The 22,737-nt window shown below is 40.1% G+C and overlaps 1 protein-coding gene across 1 annotated transcript in view; it reads left to right on the top strand.

Annotated features, from left to right (window-relative positions):
* The first annotated feature begins 3,856 nt into the window (after positions 1-3,856).
* The window catches only part of LOC142336670 (uncharacterized), a 20,096-nt gene continuing 1,215 nt past the window's right edge, over positions 3,857-22,737 (top strand). Inside the window, exons 1-3 of the mRNA XM_075385580.1 lie at positions 3,857-4,852; positions 21,108-21,191; positions 21,672-21,743. Of these exons, the coding sequence (XP_075241695.1) occupies positions 3,857-4,852; positions 21,108-21,191; positions 21,672-21,743 (1,152 nt within the window). The remainder of the gene's footprint in view (positions 4,853-21,107; positions 21,192-21,671; positions 21,744-22,737) is intronic.

Consider the following 22,737-nt stretch of genomic DNA (forward strand, 5'->3'; position numbering starts at 1 on the left):
GTAAAAATCAAAAAACTGATGGATAACCTGGTTCTTTAAAATGATCACGGGTTATTAGTTTGACGCCTAAATCTTTTGCAAAATGATAGATGATTTACGATAGCTGAAAACTTAAAATTTGAAAACTTGAAAACTCAAAATCTTGTGTCATCAAAATTGATGCCCAGTGGATTATTTGCCATATGTGCACTATTTACCATCTGTGCCCGATACTGATTCGACATGGTTAAGAAAAGTCATGCAAGTATTCAGCCATAACAACATCAGAAATCGTGAAGAACAGTCAATTTAACAAAAACTAGAAACTGGAAACTGATTAATTTATACTAAACCAATGTAATCCTTTATTAATTCAATAATCAAATAAATCTCACAAAGTTCCTAAGGCGGCCAACGTAACATTCTGGCGCCCAACGAAAGAATGGACAGCTAAAATTTTACTTCTCGAGAACTTTTTTTTTCTCGTGATCAGGGTAAAGAAGGAAATTTTAGACAAAGACCCATCCCAACCAACCCAACCCGAGGCAACCCATCATCGCCCAACCCAACAGAGAGTTTATATCTGGGACTCCCTAGATTACCTTATTCTTATTTACTTTGACTCTGGTGATTCGCCAGTAATTTCCCCAGCGTTGTTTTTTTCTCGCACCTAGAGAATTTTTTCCGGACGTGTTAACAATTTGCAATAAACTTCAGCCATTTGTTTTATCACTCCGATACCGCCATTAAAAATTTATTTCGCTATTGGAAAAACAACGTTTCGCACCGTGTGTTTTGGCATAAACCTCGGTTTGATTCCGGATTTTACTGTGGTTATTTGGTAGATTTTGAGTTTATCATTCTGGTATTGGTATTTGATGGTATCCTGTAAGGTTCGGTAAGTATTGGTAAGGTCCGGTAAGGCTTGGTAAGATTTGGTAAGTATTGGTAAGGTTCGGTAAGGCTTGGTAAAGTTCGGAAAGGCTTGGTAAGCTTGGGTAAGGCTTGGTAAGGTTCGGTAAGGCTTGGTAAGTTTCGGTAAGGCTTGGTAAAGTTCGTTAAGGCTTGGTAAGGTTCGGTAACGCTTGGTAAGGTTTGATCAGATTCGGTAAGGTTTGGTAAGGTTCGGTAAGGCTTGGTAAGGTTCGGTAAGGCTTGGTAAGGTTCGGAAAGGCTTGGGAAGCTTGGGTAAGGCTTGGTTAGTTTCGGTAAGGCTTGGTAAGGTTCGGTAAGGCTTGGTAAGGTTCGGTAAGGCTTGGTAAGGTTCGGTAACGCTTGGTAAAGTTTGATCAGGTTCGTTAAGGTTTGGTAAGGTTCGGTAGTTTTGGTAAAGCACCGTATCAACGTTTTGGTAGGGTTTAGTACACTTTGGTAGGAAATTGTTAACCGGTAGTTAATTAAACAGGTTTTGGCCTTGAGATTTGGTTAACAATGCCACTAACAGTGGCTAATTTAAATTCAAAGCTCTAAACCCACTCAACAAAACAGAGTTAATGGTTCTTACTCAAACCGGAAAATCAACAAGAGTTAAACATCAGGTAAATTCTACGAGTTCACAAACACCAGCAATGGGTGAAAACGAAGAATCCTGTGTTGATCATCATTTGAAACATATTAAAAACCAAAAGCTAATGTTTGAAATCGAAATTGAATCCTGCATCGAATTTGTTGTTTCAGGAATCGATTCCGGGGAGGACACTGAAACTCTAGAAGAAACATTGAGCGAAATTAAAGAGCTGCAAGAGAAACTCGACAACTCCGTTCAAGAGTTTTTGGACATCTCACCATCAGAAGACGCAGATACGCTCTGTTTTCAACTTAGCAAACTAAAATTCAAGATTCGAAAAACAACCGCTGTCCTCCGCAAACAAAAAAAGGAACTCAAAGCGCAGAAGTAAGCAATGTTTCATCAGGCAATTTAAGGGTAACATTTGATAGTAGCAGCAGTAACCCAACCATTCCTAACACTAACAGGACCTCTACATATTTCTCAGCATCTTCTGGGAACGAAGTGTCAGGTCAAAATGTTTCGTCGGACTCTGCAGCGCCCGCTAGCTCAGTTCAATCCAATTCCATTTCGCCGCCGGCTAATATGGAATCCAATATTCGTTTCTCAACGGCTACTTCATCTGGAAATCCTGTTCACAGTGCCTTGTCTTTGGAACCGTTTCTTGCTAATTCAAACAATAGTTCAGTCAACCAAGACACATCATTTCATGTTTCGAACAGTAATCCATCATGGAGATTCCTTTCCAATCAACAATTCTCAGGTCCGTCGGCGTCCGCTACACTTGGCTCTGCTTCATATCAGAACCCCATCTCCATGTCCACTTGTTTCCAAAAATCTGTACCAAATTTGCAGGCAACAAAATTTGACGGCAACCCACTCGACTGGATGAAGTGGTCCAGCATTTTTCAAGCCACAATAGATCGTTCGCCTATGTCATTATCAGAAAAGAGGATACATCTTCAATCGCTATTAACTGGAGAGGCAAAGCATTTAATAGATGGATACGGCTGCAACGGTAGTCTGTATGTCCCATCGTCTTGAGGGACACTTCGGAAACCCAAACCGGATAGTAAATGCCTTTCTTGATAAACTCTCGCAGTTCAAACCACCTAATCTGATTGTCCCTGAAATGTATACACAATTTTCAGCCTTTCTCTTGACCCTAGTGGATACATTTCAACAACTTGGATTCAATCACGACATCCATTCTACTACAAATCTCAATCAGGCATTAAATAAACTTCCGACACCAGTCCGCCTGGACTGGAACAAGTATGCCCTCGAAAAGTTTTCACCCCAGCCGTCTCTTAAAGACCTTTCTGAGTGGTTATCAATCTACGCAAAGGCTTGTAGAGATTTGCCAGCGCCAATTTCCATAACACGACCCAGCCATGGAAGATCAAACTTTGCCCATAAACCATGGATTCAGAAAACTCAAAGTCCCTTGCCCTCATCTACGAGAACGACAAGCAATGGTCAACAAGGTGGCTCCTTTTCAGACAGTAAGAAACAAGGCCCCTCCAGAACTGTTGTTTGCCCCAGTAATGAGATTTGTCAATATCTCTACAAATGTTCTCATTTCCAGACCCTCTCTCCTTTCGATCGGAGAGCAAGTCAAAAACTGAAAACTTTGCTTCAACTGCTTTGGAAGTCATCATGTTCAACATTGCAATTCAAAAAATGTTTGTCGAACTGGCAATTGTGGCCGAAAGCATCCTACTCTGCTCCATGAGAGCTTTGGAGACAATAATCAGAGAGTGAAGGCCGTTAAATCCGTTCAATTACATGGAACAGGACAAGTAGCCCTTGTTCCGGTTGAACTTTCCAATGGTATAAAAACTCTTGATACTTATGCGTATCTAGACAACGGAAGTTGTCAAAGCTTGCTGCTTACATCTGCAGCATCAGAATTGGAGATTGACATGAACACAGTCGCTAAAATGCCTATCAGTGGCTACCATACAACTAGAGAAATAGACTGTTCTCAAGTTTGGGTCCAAATCTCAGAATAGCTCAGTAGTTTCAATCGATGTGCTAGAAGTACCAGATCTCAATATGACACCAGTTAAAACCAGTGAGCTGAACAAACTTTGTAGTAAGTTTGATCACCTTAAACACATCACGTTTCCAAATGTCAAACAAAATCAAGTGTGTATAATCATTGGAATTGATAACTTTGAACTATTCCACTACAATGAGATAGTTAAAGGCCCGAAAAACACACCTTGAGCTGTCAAGACACCATTAGGTTGGACTTGTGCCAGAAAGACCAACATAATTGCAGATGAGCAAAATCCAGTTCTCAAAACCCAAATTTGTTCCCATGGCCAATTGGACAACGAACTTTTCACTAAAGTTCAGGATTGGATGAAGATCGAAAATTATGGCATTGCATCCAAGAAAAAAGCACTGTCCAAGAACGATGAAAAGGCTTTGGAAATTTTACAATCCTCAACCAGATTCAAGGATGGTCATTACGAAGTTGGTCTCTTGTGGAAAGAGAACGCAAAATTGCCGAATAACAGATGGCTCGCTGAGAAACAGTTGAAACAGCTAAAAGCAAAGCTTTCCACAAAGCCAGTATTAAGAGAAAAATATGAAGAAACATTGCAAAAGGACTTGCAAAACGGATATGTTGTAAAAATTGATCCTTGTACCGACAACACAAAGTCAGTTTCTTATATACCTCATCATCCGGTCTCAAACGAAAATAAGCCCGGAAAAATTCGACGGGTGACTAACGCATCTAGCATCTTTCAAGGCCAATCTCTCAACTCAAATCTGTTGAAAGGCCCGGACTTGCTCAGCTATCTTGTTGGGATTATTTTGCGTTTCAGAGAAAGTCATATCGCAATATCCGCTGACATTGAGCAAATGTTTATGCAAGTCAAAGTTGCTCCTTCAGACCGTTCATGTCTTCGTTTCTTGTGGGATCACAACGGCAAAATAGAAGAATATGAATACACTAGCCACATATTTGGCGCAACGTCATCACCTTGCATTGCATCGTACGCTCTACGTTGCTCTGCAATAGATAATCAGAAACATTTTCCTGAGGGTTCCCATATTGTTGAACGCAATATCTACATGGACGATTTGTACATTTCCACTGACGACGTTGAAAAAGCTGTAAACATAATGAGCAGCACTAAAACTTGCCTGTCTCTTGTGGGTTTTAACCTCACCAAGTGGAATTCTAATTCGGCTGCGTTTTTGCAACAAGTCAGTAGGGATCAACTTTTAAACACAAACGAAGCTTCACCTCAAATGCAAAAGGTCCTCGGATTACCGTGGAATGCAAAAACAGACACTTATGTAATCGAGAAGAAACTTTTCAAGAAGTTTCCCTTGGATAACACTATGGTAACCCAAAGAAAACTTCTGCGGTCTGTCGCATCCAGTTTTGACCCCCTAGGTTTTATAGCACCGCTCACCATCCGAGTTCGTAAAAGTCTACAGGCCGCCTGGAATCATGGACCAAAATGGGACAAACCATTGGACCTCAATGAATTTGCAGATCTAACTCAGCTGCAAAACGAACTACGGGAATTCCGCGAAATTTCAATACCTCGCTGTTTATTCATTAACAAAGCAATAAAGGAAACAGCTCTCCATACATTCTCAGACGCGTCGATTATGCACTCTCAGCAGTTTCGTATCTTAGGATTGAATACGTTGATGAAACCGTTCAAGTGAAATTCATCATGGGAAAAGCCCGCGTAGCTCCAATCAAAAGAATGACAATTCCAAATCTCGAGTTGCAAGCCGCCGTCTACGCAGCTCAGCTTGCACAATTCGTGACAGAAGAGCACGACATTCACATTAATGAAAAAGTTTTCTGGTCCGATAGTACAACAGTTCTTTATTGGCTCAGAACCCCAGAGATACGGCATCGCATATTTGTTGCTAACAGGTTGGCAAAGATACTTGATGTATCACCAGCACATGACTGAAATTACATCACCTCAGCTGACAATCCAGCCGATGATGGCTCAAGAGGCTATGAAGTTAAACAGATGAACTGCAGTTCTCGATGGCTCAACGGTCCTTCCTTTCTACAGTTACCAAAAAGTGACTGGCCAAGTCAGGCCATCTTGAAAGCACGAAATTCAAACGTTCTCATCGTTCATGCGTTGCAAACCGATCTGCACTCAGCAATTCAATGTCCCATCGACATTGCACGCTTCAGCAATTGGAATCGTTTGGTTAGAGTTGCAGCATACTGCTTCTTCATCTTCGATCGTTTGAAAAAACAGAGCAGTATCTTATCGCTCGCACATCACACTGGCTTACAAATACCTCATCGGCGTTGCTCAAAATCAGAACTTTGGAAGTGAGATTTTGTCTTCACAAAAAGCAAAAGAAGATACTTTCGTCGAGCCCTCTAAAATCACTCTGTCCTTTTGTTAACGGAAAAAATGAACTCCGCGCCAAAGGTCGGCTGTCTAAGGCATTAGTCTTAGAAACTGCTCGCCATCCGTTAATTTTAGACGGGGTTAACCCAATCGTTAAACTCCTCATCAAGAACACTCATGTGGTGAATAGTCACTCTAGTGTTGAACAAACACGTTCTTTTCTAATGGAATTTTATTGGGTTCTGAAATGCCGAGCTGTCGTTAGACAAACAATACGTCAGTGCATTCCCTGCCGAAGAATTGCTCAAGAAATTAGTCCACCTCAGATGTAAGATCTGCCCAGTGAACGTTTACCGCTACAAAATCACTTTGCGTTTGCCACAACAGCCCCGGACTTCATAGGTCCTTTTCCTATAAAACAGTGTGGTAAATTTGCTACCCGTTATATCCTTCTACTTTCATGCTTAGTAGTAAGAGCCGTTCATTTGGAAGTTTCTGAAAGTCTTTCTACAGATTCTACAATGAGTTGCATCCGCAGATTTTTTAGCCGCCGCCGAAAACCAAAAATATTTTATTCTGACAACGGAAAATCTTTTGTCGTCTCTTGTTCCGAATTGAGAAAAGGAATAGAAGCTCTCAGATCCTCGCGAGAATTTGCATCTAAGCTCCACATCTTAGACGTAGATATCAATTGGAAATTTAACCCCCCTCTGGCTCCGCATTTTGGCGGCAGCTGGGAAAGATTAGTTGTAAACTCTGACGGAAATAACAGAAGTTCGGAAGATTCAATTCATTCAAACGCTATAATCATATCCAGTAACGTATTAGCTCTAAAACGTACAAAGTCACAAGTGGAACTTAAACGGCAAGATTTTTTGTTGTTCATTTAACAGGTTTTTTCGTCTGATGTCATTGACGTCAAATCAGTTCGTATTCATATAACGATTGTCTAGAAAACCTAAAAATATTAAGCCGAAAACCAGCTTGATCGATACATATAGTGGTTATATTTACTTAAAATTAGGTTAAATGAACTTTTTCGGAACTTTCTATGTATATTAGAACGTTTTATACGCATTTAAATTTGAATACAAATACTCAATTCTGATTGGCTAATAATCTCGCTTACTTATTTACTTCGTAACATCCTCCGGCCCGGAAGAAGATGTTGGGAAAACTGGTACAAGTTTTACAAGCGGGCGGACGAGTGAACCGGTCGGCGTGCGTAAAACGGCGGAGCGCGCGACGCCATCGGAGCCGTAACGGAGTTCCACAATCCGAGCGGTTGGGTAGTAACCCCTAGTGTTGGTTTCCTCAACTATCCAAACCAAGTCACCGGTCTTAAGGTGTTGCTCGGCAGGCGTCTGCCACTTAGAGCGTCGGTTCAGCGTCGGTACGTACTCTCTGATCCAACGGGACCAGATCGCATTAGCGTACGACTGCGCACGGGCGTAGCGTTTACGATGGTCAAGCTCATTATTGCCGACAACAGACGGAATATCGGTAGAGTATTCTCCTAAAAGAAAGTGGTTGGGCGTTAAAGCGTTCAAATCGCACGGATCGGCGCTAACGGGTGTTAAAGGACGCGAATTGAGAGCATTCTCCACGAGACAAAAGGTAGTATGCAGTACCTCATCCGTGAGGCGACGCGTACCAAGAATAGTATACAACACGCGCTTGAAGCTGCGTACCAACCTCTCCCAGATACCACCTTGATGTGGTGCGCTGGGTGGATTGAATCTCCACTTTATACCTTTGTGAGCGAGCTCAGCTGCAATGTTGATAACGTTCCACTTTTCAATACTTTCTCGGAGTTCTTTCTCCACTCCAATAAAGTTAGTGCCATTGTCTGACCAAATCATGGCAGGCGTACGCCTACCTGACACAAACCGCTCAACTCCCATAACACAAGAACTGGAGTCCATGGATGTAACTATCTTGACATGGACAGCGCGAGTAGTGAGACAGGTGAAGAGGAAGCCCCACCTTTTCTCAGTGGTACGGCGGACAGTAACATAGAATGGCCCAAAGTAGTCAACGCCAGTGTTCGTGAAGGGAGGAGACTGGTAAGCAAGTCTCTCCTTAGGTAAGTCAGACATGATTGGTTGCATAGTTACAGCTTGGAATTCTCGACATCTCAGGCAGTGTGCTTTGATGGAACGCAAGGATGATCTTAGTTTCAGTACTGTGTAGTGTTCCTGCACAATTGATCTTAGGTATTCAACGCCCTGATGGTAATGCTTTACGTGCGTGTATTCAAGGAACAGTTTTACAGCGGATGACGTGCATCTAAGATGATTGGGTACTTTACATTAAACCCAACTTCAGTTAACCGCTTGATGCGGCCCGTGGAACGGATTAGCCCATTTGGACTAATAAACGGTGAATGTGGAGCAATTCGGCTACTCCGTTTAACGAATTTATTGTCAAGAAGATCTTTTCTTTCGGCTTCAAAAGACTCTCCTTGCACCAAGTACTGTAGATGACGCTCGGCTTCGTCAAGCTCAGTAGGGTCAGTAATGCTACCATCGGGGTTACGGTAGCCGGCATGTTTCGGCAAAAGCCGGAGAACGTATGCGGCAATGCGCAAGTACTTTTGATAAGAACTAAACTTATCAAATGGGAATAACGACGGAACGGGAGTTGTCTGTTTTTTAACAGATGTAGCGAGAGAGACAGTGTCTTCTATGATGACTGCTTGGTTGACGCCAAGTTTGATGTTATTAATGACGTCTTTGTTCGGTACGAAAGGGAAACTTGAGTTAGATAAGAAATGTGGACCATTGACCCAACTGCTTAGTTGCAAAACCTCAGCGGACATTCCACGCGTGCCAGCGTCAGCTGGATTATCCTTAGTTGCGACGTGGTTCCATTGGTCAACGCTGGTATACTCCAAAATTTCACAAACGCGGTTTGCAACGAAGATTGGTTGCTTTTCATTAGAGTTTATCCACTGAAGAACGGTCGTGCTGTCTGTCCACATGAATACTTGGTTAACAGTTACAGTAAGTGCCTGAATAATTTCGTTCTTCAGCCGAGCGGCAAGTAGAGCTGCTTGCAATTCCAGTTTAGGGACAGTCATTACTTTCATTGGCGCCACGCGCGCTTTCCCCAAAACAAACGCAAGTTCTGTTTTTATCTTGCCCGTAGGGGTTGTTACTCGGGCTCGAAGAAATGCGACGGCACTAAAAATATCCTGGGAACTGTCACCGAACATATGCAACTCTGTATTATGAAAGGGTCCACTAAAGTAACTTCGAGGAATTTTGATGTTTTCAAGCTTTGGTAAGTCAGCACTCCAGACCAAAAATCTTTGAACCATGTCCTGTGGGAGCTCGTCATCCCATTGCTGTCCTGTGACACGCCAGATGTCTTTTAAGAGCAATCGCGCACCGACGGTAAACGGTGCGACAAGACCAATGGGGTCAAAGACTTTCGAGACAAGACTTAGGACCAAGCGTTGCGTGAGGGACTTGGTGATAGCGCAGCTTGTACCCCTACTCACTACTAAAGTGTCATTAGTGTGATCCCACTTTAACCCTAGCACATGCGATGAATCCTCCTGACATGAAACAATAACCTTGGGCTCAGTAGATTGAGGCGAACCATCAATTCGATCAGCCAGATTTAGCACATTGCTTACAAACTTTGTAAGCTTGAACCCACCGAGATGGAGAAGATGTACTAATTCCTTCGATCTATTGATGGCTTTCTCAGGAGACTCCACTGAGTCAAGGTAATCGTCCATGTAGAAGTTTTCAAGGACGGCTTTTGCAGCTTCGGGGTAAAACTTGGCATTGTCTCTCGCAGTGCGTTGTAATGCATAGTTGGCGCATGTGGGCGAGTCTTTAGCCCCGAATATATGGCGCGTATATTGATACACTACAACGTTAGTTGTGGGGTCCTCCCGCCACAGAAAGCGAAGTGATGGTTGATCTGATGGTAATACACCAACCTGTAGAAACATTCCCTCGATGTCGGCGGAGACGGCATATGGATGTTGTCGGAAGCGAAGAAGTACGTAAATAAGGTTTTGGAGCAGATCAGGGCCAGTGAGCAAAGATTTATTCAGTGAGGCGCCATGAAATTTTGCTGCTCCATTGAGCACCCTACGCACCTTACCTGGTTTGTTCGGGTTTGAAACCGGATGGTGGGGTAGGTACCACTCTTTATCAGACCGGCTCTCAACCTTGTGAGCGTCCGGAACCTCAATTACATACCCCTTATTTAGGTCTTCCTTGATGGTACTAGTGTACTTCTCTCTGAGGTCTTCATCCTTAGCCAATCGGTTTTCGAGAGATTTTAGTTGCACAAGGGATGAGAAGTAATTATTTGGGAGCTTGGTGTTATCTGCTGCCCACAGCATTCCGACATTGTATCTCAGGCCATTGTGTATGGTGGTACTCTCAAGGATTTCGTGAGCTCTTGCGTCTGCTGCAGATCTTGAGTCGACCTGCTTGTTTGCCCCGAATGATTCAATGTCGTACCATGACTTTACTTGACTTGCTAACTCATTGTCTTGTTCGATATTCACTTTAAAGCACGTTGAGGTTAAACACGAACTTGATGGTAACGGACCGCTTAAGACCCAACCTATGGGCAAGCGTACGGCAACGGGTGAACGCTTCTCATCGGCAGAGAAGTATTCTAACGGGCGGATGGCATGATAGACATCTTGTCCGAGTATCATCTCAATGTCTTTATAGGAATATGTTACGGGATCAAGGACTGCTAAGTGTGGGTAAGTCTCTTGCAGGGCCTGTACATTAATTATATCTGAGCCGACGTTCAGACTCTCTTTAACGAAAGGGCTGACGGTGAATGGTTTGAAATCTTGTTGTTCTCTTGGTTTCACAGTAACTTCAACAACCCTAGTATCAACTACTTCTTCGGTATTTATACCCTTGACAGTTAGCTTTAGTGCTTTACCGTGCAAACCGAGTCTATCTGCGAGACTACCGGCCACCCAAGAGTTACTGCAGGCGGTATCACACAAAACTAAAGCCTTGGTATCTAAACCAGACGAATTGACCAACTGCAATTCAGTCACCTGAAGGAGCCCCTTAACATCAGTAACAGATGACATTGTTGTGGTCTTATTAGGCTGGAGTTGACTAAAAGTTGCTTTACTTTGACCTGTGTTGCCAGAAGGTTGAATGGTATTGGAATTTGTCGACTGTTTTGTTGGGAAAACCCTATCTGCTCCATGCAATAGTGTGTTATGCGAACTATTGCACCCTTCTGCTCGGCACTTTCTTGGTTGAGGGCACTGGCGGAACGTGTGCTTGTCCCTTAAGCACGAAAAGCAAAGTTTGTTATCCGCCACCAACTTAGCTCTCTGGGTTGGAGTCTTTTCCTTGAAAACTCGACACTCCCATAGCCGGTGGTTACCTTTGCATACAATGCACCGAGAGTAAGTGTTTGTGGAAGAAGATGGAATTTGCTTCTTTGTGTCCCTTTGTTGTGAGTTTGATGCAAACACTTTTGAGGCTGTTTTGGTCTTTGTTACTGAAGTGAAGTTCTCTTCAGGTTTGGCCTTGGTTGCGCTTTGTTTCATAAGATCATGGGCCTCAGCCTTTTCTTTAAGCCAATCGTTAAAGTCAAGGAGGGTAGGCTTGACCCAGTGCTTCTTAACCGTGAAAAGAGACCATGACTCTTTCATGTTTGGTGGTAACTTCTGTACCGCTTGGTTAAGTAGGGAAGCGCTCTTCAAGTCAGCATCATATGATAGTGACTTGAAAACCCCAACGAGGCTGGATATGGCTGCAGAATAGTTAATGATGTTATCACTATTGTGCATTTTAAGGGGTGGAAAGTTGCTTAGTTTATCCAAGTGTGCACTTACGACTGCCTGTGGCTGGCCAAATTTACGTTCCAAAGTCCTTAGTGCATCCTTGTACATTAAACCACAGTAAGCAAACTCGGCGATTGCAATCTTTGCTTTACCGGTGACGAGGGTTTTGAGGTATGTCAATTTAACGTCATCAGTTAGCGATTGCGAGTCAATCGCGCTTTTGAATTGACCATACTACTCGTGCCATTGTAATGGATCGCCATTATACTGAGCAAGTTTCCACTCTGGCAAGGGGTCATTTTTCTTGCTGGTTATTGCATCAGCTAATTCCCTAATCAATGACGCATTGTCCGGTATCGGAGGGGCAGGTGCAGACACCTGCGGACCACTCCAACTCAACGAAGTGGGCCCAACATAAGGGTATGTTGGCTGAAAAACCGGAGTGACCAGACCAGGTACAATATTACTTGTAGTTGCAATCGGGTTTTCCTGATGTGTGCCGGATGGTGATTGCATATCAATCAAAAGGGGTGAATTCGAATATATTTGTTGTGGAAAAGTAGTAACTGATGGGGCAATGTGTGCCTGTACATTTGGAGCAACATTATTTACGGTAGTAATGTCTTGGTTGACTAATGACGGTCTGTGCTGCGGAAAACGCCAATGACTCATATTTGGCACAAAACTTCGGCCAAGAGGGATATTGGGCATATTTGGGAAAGGAGGAGCAACAGAACGTACAACTTTGTGTACTCGGTTATTACTATTCTGAAAATTTTTGTTGACGAGAGGCTGGTTAATCAAAGGGGCGTGTGGGATGGGAGCAGTGAGGTTAGGTGCGAAGACTGGGTTCGGAATGGGAAGGAGGTTAGGATGAGCGGGTTCGGAGTTGTGCTGTTGAAAGTTTGGACTTGGTGGGGCGCTTGGGTGCAGGGGAACGTTTATTGCGGGGGCTGGATGATTTGTTGTCGGAAAAGGAGGAAGAGTGGCGTTTGGTGCTCGGGGGACAAAATTAATTTGTTGTCGGGAGCATATTTGCTGGGTCGAATTATTTTTGGGCAGACTTGATGTTTCAGGTCCCCTGGATTGCGATATTTGAAGTTGTGCGTTTGGAAATAACTCTGTTGCATTATTCTGATTTTCTTGCGGTGCGAACGGCTGTGGTGGAATGGGCTGTTGAATGGGTGGTGAAGAAGCCCCTGGGGCGTGTACAGAAGGCGGCTGACTATCCGCGGTTCCTTGATTAGTTATGCTTGGAAGCGCCATGCCTCGCTGGCCTGTTTGATCCATTTGCACTCTTAGGTGCGCCTGGTACAACGCCTGTGTGTTAGCAGCAGCCAAAAAATTTTCAGGTGGGGTGTAATAAGGGTCGAGTTGCTGCAAGGTCTCATTGCTTAAAATGTAATTGCCTCGACAGTTTTTTGGAATAGAATGCCTTGAAATTTCAGTGTTCTGATCTTCCTCTGTTTTGCCGTTGTTGTGGCTAGGACATTCTGGAGGGTCGATCATAACATCTGGTTCACTAGTTTTCTCATTGTTAAAACTTAAATTAAGTGAGGTGTTGATCCAATCCTGGACAGCCTTTTCACTTCTCATTGAGTACCTAGCACTTGCAGTTGTTTCAGATTGGCTACCTTTAGAAACGGCGTCCAGCAATTCAAATTCTTGCAGAGTTGCCTCTGCCAACCGTTTCCTGTTGTTTTCCTCCAGTTCATCTAATTCCATTTGCTTTTTCTGTTTAGCAAGACGAATGGCCGCCTCATTCTGTTTTTCAATTTCTTCGCGCTTCATCTTAGCAATTACATAATCATGTTTACGCTGACTGGATGTTTTTGACGATGTCATAATTGAGGGAAGTCTAGAACGAATGGAAGCCCTTGGTTCCTGGAACTCACTCACTTTATCATCAGCAGAGTTGATGTAGTTTCGTGCTGAAGTGAGGATCTTGTCGTTCTTGGTTGTCATTGCCTCTAAGTAAGACTCTAGTGAAGGAACAAGTGCACTTGGATCCTCTGTTTTTCCAGCAAATGCAATCAGGTCCTCATTTTTGTCTACAACAGTCATAAATGCTTCGTTGCACTTTGTTACTAGGCGTTCAACTTTCACTCGCCTACTTTGACTTTTTATACAATGGAGGATATCTTCATGTATAGCATGCAATTCAACCTCACGCTTTGACCTGGCAGCGTACAACTTTTTGACTTTTTGATCAAGACTATTAGACATCATGATGTTATTATTTCCAAAGACCAGCAATCCTACCACTGCACACGGTTATATTTTATATGCACAATCCAAACAAACCTAATACACGCAAAACGAACTCAACGCAAAAGACACCAAACACAGCACACTGTAGACAGTCTGTAAAACAAACCACCCAAAGAGGAAATAAGGTCGTCGAGCACACTGTGCCCAACAAAAACAGAAGTGGAGCGCTGAACGCTATGCGCTCAACGCGGAGGGAGGCAAAGGACACACGGGAAGTCGAGCGAGCAACGCGCGACGAAACGGAGACGTTACGGACGGAAAGTCGAGCGAGCAACGCGCAACGCGACGGAAACGGGACAGACGAGAAGTCGAGCGAGCAATGCGCGAGAGAAGGGAAACGGGACGTGCGGGAAAACGAACGAAACGGGACGGTGGGAAAGAACGGGCGGGAAATGAGTTCGGAAAGAACTATGTTATAAGACCACAGCAAAAACTCAAGCAAACAACCTAGCCGTAACTCCAGAACAAACTTAAGTCACACCCCAGGAAGAAGGAGAGAAACTACTGCAAGACAATCTAACATAGTTCATAATGGGTTTATAACGACAAATTTAACGACAAACTAATTTACGGCAATGCAGTAGTACACTAAAAGAATGAAAAGATCGAGAAATTAACTAGCCGTAACTCCAGAATAAACTTAAGTCACATCCTAGCAAAACCCAAACCGTAACAAACAATCAGCATACTAACGTTATTAAACAAACTACAGCAAAATTTAATAAACTACAATAGTGTGTTTGTAGACTAAGATAGTTGGAAAAGTCAAGAAACACTCCAGCCGTAACTCGAGAATAAACTTAAGTCACACCCTAGAAGGCAACAAGACCAAACCAACTAGCAATCATACAGTTACACACAAACATACAGCAGCAAAATTAATATAATACAACAGGAAGGCTAGTAAATTAGTAAAGTTGAAAAGTCAAAGGACTATCCAGCCGTAACTCGAGAATAAACTTAAGTCACACCCTAGAAAGCTATAAGACCTAAACAACAAACCAGCATACTAGCGTACTCAACATACTACAGCAAAAACAGAAACATACATCATCATATATGACAACATAGAAAATTGAAATTCGGAAAATTAGACGGAGAAATACGACGTTGAACGCAAAAAAAAACGGAACGATCGGATACGAAAATGAAAAACGAAATTTTGGGAGAGCGACGTTATTGAAAAATGAACGGAACGTGGAGAGTTGAAATGTCAAAGAACGAAAAACCCGCGATCGGTACAATATCGAATCGAGAACGAGAAAATGCAATGCCGTTTTTTGTAGGCCGGAGGTTGTGAAATTTTCCACACCTTTTCTGTATTGAGTTTTTTCACTCAATTGACAAACCTTCTATTGAAAATAATAATTTTGACGAATTTGTCAAAATTTTATGCTTTTGTCAAATTTTTCAAAATTCTGGTCAATTTTTTCTGCAAATTCTTGATTACGGAACGGTAATCCAGTAAACTGGACAGATTTAAGCTCGAAAATACGGTTTATCAATATTCGGTTTTGATTTTCTAGAAGTTTTTAGAATTGCATCAAAATTGACCAAAATTTTTCAAAATTGAACAATTTAGCAAGATGTTTTCTCTATTTTCTCTATATCAGAGGTATTTTTGATATACGAACCGACTTGATCACTTTTTACAAATTTCTCACAATTCGACTAAAAATTTTCAAAATCGATGTTTTATCGCTCTTAAAAATTCAACTGTAGGGGTTATTCGTGACCAGATATCCTAAAATTTTGATTTGACTACCCCATGCCATAATAAATCAGGGGTTGGGTTTCTTGCCGTCTAAATTCAATATAAATTTACTGCAAAAAAATTCGTGTAAAAATTTGGTTCTGTCTTACAGTTTTCAGTCCATTTGATGTATTTTGTATAAGGCATGACTGGTGAAGTAATTCCAGGAGCACCTTGAATCAAGGACGGCTGAGGAGCTTCAATTGAAAATGGGACCACCGGCACCTCCACCACGACCTCGAATGGGGTTCTGTGTCTGGATAATTGCAGGTTGCTTCGGTTGCTGGAACTGGTGGCATGGACGCACCACAGCTTTGAAAAAATTAGCCTGTCCCGCGCTTGACTTATTGTCCTCTTTCTTACTGCCTTCTCTTACTGTCCTTCTGTATTTCTCATTTCGATACGAAGTTCGAATCAGTTTTTTGTTAAAATAAAGGTGGCTCAGTAAGGAGCGGCACCATGTAAACTCTGACGGAAATAACAGAAGTTCGGAAGATTCAATTCATTCAAACGCTATAATCATATCCAGTAACGTATTAGCTGTAAAACGTACAAAGTCACAAGTGGAACTTAAACGGCAAGATTTTTTGTTGTTCATTTAACAGGTTTTTTCGTCTGATGTCATTGACGTCAAATCAGTTCGTATTCATATAACGATTGTCTCGAAAACCTAAAAATATTAAGCCGAAAACCAGCTTGATCGATACATATAGTGGTTATATTTACTTAAAATTAGGTTAAATGAACTTTTTCGGAACTTTCTATGTATATTAGAACGTTTTATACGCATTTAAATTTGAATACAAATACTCAATTCTGATTGGCTAATAATCTCGCTTACTTATTTACTTCGTAACATTAGTTCAAGTTTTCAAACTCTCCCTCTACAAAGTCATTGGCTCAAGAACGCTAACAGACGAAACGCTGTCGACATTCACTTGCGAAATTGAGTCCAACATGAATTCGCGACCATTGACGAATGTTTCTAGCGATATAAACCATCCACTCCCTTTAACGCCAAATCATTTCCTTTTGGGTAGACCCTCAATCAATCTCCCTTCAGGAGTCTTCTCTCAAAGCAAAGTAGCAGTTACTAAATCTTGGAAAACATCACAAATTCTAGCCCAACATTTTTGGTACCGATTTATTAGAGAGTATCTCCCTAACCAGCAGAAACGCTCTAAATGGCATAAAGTAAATCAGAACTTAAAAGTTCACGACTTAGTCTGAATTTTGGAAGTTTTCACACCTCGTGGTCTCTGGCCTTTAGCAAAGGTAATAGAAGTGTATCCAGGCTCGGATAAAGTAGTTCGGTCAGTCAAAATAAAGACTGCATACGGTGAAAAGATCCGCCCCGTTCTCAAGCTTAGTAAAACTCAACTTCCATAAATTCCTCCTGCAGAAATCTTCACTATCGTTAATGTGAAGTCACATCATTTACTTGTCGATCAACATACGATTTAAAAAATCCAGTACGTTAAAAGGTCCGTCACTCTTGAGTGGTTATTGTCAGGTACAGGTAGGTACGGTTAGGTACAGGTAGGTACAGGCCGCAACAGGTAGGAATCTCGTTTTTTTTGCGCTGTGTAGAAAGTTGCTACACCGCAGCAACCTCCGCTTTAGCCTTTTCCGCTTGTGTCGCAATTTTCGGGTATTACAATTTTTTGCCTTTACCCGCTCCGTCAGTTAGAAACGCCGATTTTGAAAATTATTTGCTTTGTTATCTCTTGTAACCATCTTTTTCTCCCCTCAGTTATTTTATAGGAATTATTTATTGGCTACAAAGTTTTTACCTAACAAAGCATCGTCTTTACGGAAGCCACTGTTCTTTGCAACCCTGCAAATGGGGCCGGCGATGTCATCAACATTGATGCCCAGTGGATTATTTGCCATATGTGCACTATTTACCATCTGTGCCCGATACTGATTCGACATGGTTAAGAAAAGTCATGCAAGTATTCAGCCATAACAACATCAAAAATCGTGAAGAACAGTCAGTTTAACAAAACACTAGAAACTGGAAACTGATTAATTTATACTAAACCAATGTAATCCTTTATTAATTCAATAATCAAATAAATCTCACAAATTTCCTAAGGCGGCCAACGTAACATCTTGTAAAAATGGGTGTTGCATAAACTGCAGTCTACTCTAGCAAAATTTAATCAAGAACATTTTGATATTTTTTCAGAAAAAAGAGTCGAGTTATACCTCTATTCGCCCAGGCATTTTCCCTATTCCATCTGATAGATGCTTAGATCCGCATGTGTTGAATCGCAGCTATGGTGCTGACTTTGGCTCGACCTTAAAAACCCTGATGCGATTAGCTTGCTCGTTAAAAAATCCTCGCCTGTGTTTGTTCTGCACGCACCGTACCCCCGTGTGTCTTTTCAAAAATGGTGTGCGTCATAAACGAGGACAAACGAAGACCTCGCGCTGGTTACTGCGTGTTCTAATAAAATTATTATCTGCAAAGATAATATCAAATATTAAGTTAATGTGCTTAAGTTAATATACATATTTCGTTTAACATCGGTATCGGACGTTTCACAGCGTTTTCACGGCGTTTTACAGCAGTAGAAGTGCTGTACTTCTAAATTTTAAATTCCCATAATTGCGGCATTTTTGATTTAGATTGAGCAAGCAGTCTCCAGAACAGTTGAAATAGCGAATCCTGTTCCACCAGTCACAGATCAAGTATCACATTTGGTTAGTATAATACAATAACCTATGGGAATTCCGTTATTATGGAGTTCTGAAGTCTATCTATGTTCAAATATGTGGGCTAAATTTTACATAAAATTTTAATCAGAAATTTTAAAATTGGCGAAAACAGATTTGTTGACGAGCCGAGGCAGACGCTTGCAAAGTGAAGACATTTGAAAAAAGACTCCGAGTCGAACGCTAGAATATTGTGTGATATCATAAAGAAAAAACACAGCCAAATTCTTAATTTTCAAATATGATGTATGGATGATTTCCGACGTTGTAAACTAAACATACCCATAATTTCTTTTTTGCTTTTGAAACCAAATTTATCCATGCTTTTTGGCATTCTGAACCCTAATATATCGAACAATTCTTCTGCATAAAATTGACAATTGTCATTCCAAGAGCAGCCACTAATTGAAACCAAATATCCTGAAGGTTTCTGGTAAAACTTATGCAGTTTCTATTCGGCCTTTCAAATGCTGAGATTTGGACCTAGCAGATACTATTGCACACAAGCGATCATATTTGAAGATTGATAAAGGTTTAAAAAACAAGTAGTGATTTCTTTTCTCATTCCGCATCCGAAAAATCACAAAGACAAGTAGTATGATGGAAGGATTCGGGGTCGCGAAAGAAACAAAAATTTGTCACAAAAAAATTGGTTAGAGCAAATTGGACTTTTTACGGTTCCCAAATTTTCGAATAATTGTCCAACAATCGACATAAAATTTCAAGAAATAGCGTGCTGCCCTCTGCAAACACAGAAAATGGTCAAAAAAAGTTAGCTTGGAAATCATTTTTGTGCTGTTTGGTTTTTTTGTTCCTGCTGAAGTAATCTCTGGTTCAAAAATTTTCAAAATTTTGACAGTTATACGTGATTAAAAGAAACAGTTACAGTCATCGAAACACAATAAGAAGAAAAGTCAGGTTCGGCACCATAAAAGTTATAGTAATCATACTAAGACATATGATTGTTGGTATTGAAAATCAGTCATATTTTGTTTTATGTAAATTTGGCAACATTATGAATGGCTGTTAGTGAACAGAAACTATCATAAAAAAATAGCAGAAACATGAAAACCGTCATGATAGAACTTTATTCAGACCTATAATAACAAAAAAAGTTATCCTTTTAGTAATCTTATATGGATTTTTTACATATGGATGTATATCGGTATCCCCTAATAGCCAAAAAACTACACAAAAAGAAAAACTTTCTCACTTTATATCTCATTCTTGCATTTTTTGTTTACACCTTATGGAATAATGGAATATCAACTATTGTGAAGGTTAGTCAGCTTTCCATTGTTGTTGAAAATGCAACACAAAAAAGGGATCATATACGGTTCTTACTAGCCATAAAAGGATCATATATGATTATTACTAATCTTTGCAGGATCCTCCTAAGCATTTTTTATGTGTTTTAGGACGCCATGAATGTTATTCGCATGATAACCAAGAATAGTCATCACAGACAACAGCAGTTTCAATATAAGAATTTGATTCTCTTCTTTCTATACCATTATTTTTAATATAAACATATATATATATATATATATATATATATATATATATATATATATATATATATATATATATATATATATATATATATATATATATATACATATATATATATATGTATGTATGTAATATATATATATATATATATATATATATATATCCCGAGTTGAAATTTCTTTGATTTCTTACAAGGATCATATATGATTCATACTGATCATGATTTCTTAGTACGATCCTAGTATGAATCCAAAGAGATCATATATGATTCTTGTATGAGATCCAAGTTATCATATATGACCCTGGCTTGAAATTCAAAAAAATCATAGATGAAGCATTCGTGAAAAAACACATTCAAAAAAATTATGATCCTTGTATGAGTTCAAAGAATCATGTACGATCCTTGTTTGAAACCAAAGAGCTCATATATGACCCTAGTACGAAAACAAAAAAGTCAAATATGAGCCTAGTGTGAGAAAAAAACAGATGATATACGTTTTGATGGGATGGCTCCAAAAAAGCGTTTTAGGGATTGTAGCTTCTTATATCACCAAAACATTTAGGGTTTTCAATTATAAACCGGTGAAAACATATATAATCTTAAAATGAATTCGAAGAAATCATATATGGTCCTTTTATGAAACACACACACACACACACACACACACACACACACAGACGTATATATATATATATATATATATATATATATATATATATATATATATATATATGCATATAATATATATATATATATATATATATATATATATATATATATATATATATAGCTCCATAATATGAAATTTGAGTGTGGATTCAAAAACTACATCTGTAGATCTTAATGCGCATACCTTTAAAACTACAAAAAACACCACTTCTGTGAAAGGCGCTTATAAACCGTTTCTTCGTTTTAGAGGACATAGAAACCTATTTCGTGCTTATCCCACATCTAGCTAACCTATCAGAAACATTGAATTCTTTGATGGCCAAGAAGTATTTAACACTCTGAGCTAGTCTTTAGCTACTCTTAGTCAGTCATAGATACTTATTCCTTTAGAAGCAGTGTAACGAATGGTTATCATTTCAATATCGTCATAATCACCGTGCTGCTTCTCTTTTTTTATATAAAAGTACAGAGTGGTTTAGAACAGATTTTACTATTTTTCGATCCTTTGTGGGTTTTTTTTCTCTTATGCTGCTTTTCTTCAGGTGAAACGACAAGGCTACGGGATAGTTGGAACTGGTATTGCTTATCCGGGCTACACAGGTGCTGGAGCGGGGAAAACGAGTGAGGTACATGAACAACTTATCTCCATAGATCCAAACAACTAAGTCTTAATTCTAGTTCAAATTTCTCTGCCTTTTCCGAACCAATTTTGTTCGAGGGTTTCCAAGGTTTCCTAAATTTTATCTCTCTTCATATTTTAGAGAAATTTATCCCTTATTGAAATTTGGGATGTTTTCCGTTCATCCCCCCCATTACGTCATGCTCCTCCCAATTTCTCAGCTCGGGGCATCACATAGTAATTCATTTTTTAATAAAATATATTGCACGTGCGCTTGTCGGTGAAAATAATATGCACCCGCTAAAATAATGTGCTTGGGGGAGGGGGCACAAACCAAAAAGATCTGAACCTTATTATATAGTATTTAATTGGAGTGTCGTGTGCACCTAAACAATTTAAACATCTAGCGGGTTGTGGGAGGCTAAATTTTTGCTTCGATGAGCAAAAGTACGTGAGTGCAAAACTAATGATGGTGTTCCTTTTTTAGAATCAAAATGGTTATGGAGCATCGGGAGTTGCACACCCAGGAGAAAGTGGAGCAGGAGGAAGTGGAATTCCGGTATTTGATTTACGAAAAAAAAACAAAATCAAATCTCGAAACAAACAAGGTGGCTCGGTAATGTGCGCTCGCACATAAGGTTCCGACCCCGCTCATCCACAATTTTGGCATAATTGTCTACCAAATGAGGAACAGATAGAAAAACACAAAAAATTCAAGTATTTTTCGAAAAAACTGGTGTATGAACGAAAAGATAGCCTCCAAAGCAAATAACTCAGTGGAGTAAAAAATGATGCATTAGATCGTGAGATATGCCGATATTAAGAAAGCGGAGACGAACGGCAAAATCAAACAACAACAACAAACATTAATTACATCAAAAAATTTATGTCTGTTTTAAAAACAAAATTTAATAACAAAGTCAAAATAGCGTCAGATAAAACTGAAAATAAACAAAATAACTTGTAATTCACCAAATAAATGGTTATTCACCAGTTCATAATAAAGCTTGGTAACAATTAGACAAAAAAGAACAGAAAACTTTAAAGTTAGAAAATTCGCTGAATTTAAAAAAAAACAATTAATTTAAAGTAAAAAGAAAACCATTACGAATTAACTAAAATACCCCATAGGTTTACAATTACCAATGCTTCGATAGAAGAGAATTACGAACTCTTGGTATTCATTTTTTTTATGCAGTTACAAAAAGACAACAAATAGACAACAAACAAAAAATCAATTAAAACTTGCCAGAAAATGCTTTGGAAGCCGTAAAGCCATACTTTGGCACCCAAAATATGTTCGATTGCACCTTCATCGAACATCGATAATGTATTATGTGGCCACTCATTAATGAAAATAAGCATCAATTAGACAAAAAATGCAAAATTATGTAATACTTGTTTTTTTTTCGAAAAATTTTTTTTCCAAAGACATGAAAGTCATTAATTACAAAATGAAAAGGTTCAATAGGTTCGTCCACCTTTTCTAAAGGAAGTCCTCGAGACCTGCAATTATCCAAAATATGTCTTACGTCTACAAAAAGAACGTCAAA

This window comes from Convolutriloba macropyga, chromosome 3 (assembly GCF_964194025.1).
Source record: "Convolutriloba macropyga chromosome 3, txConMacr16.3, whole genome shotgun sequence".
NCBI lineage: Eukaryota > Metazoa > Xenacoelomorpha > Acoela > Convolutidae > Convolutriloba > Convolutriloba macropyga.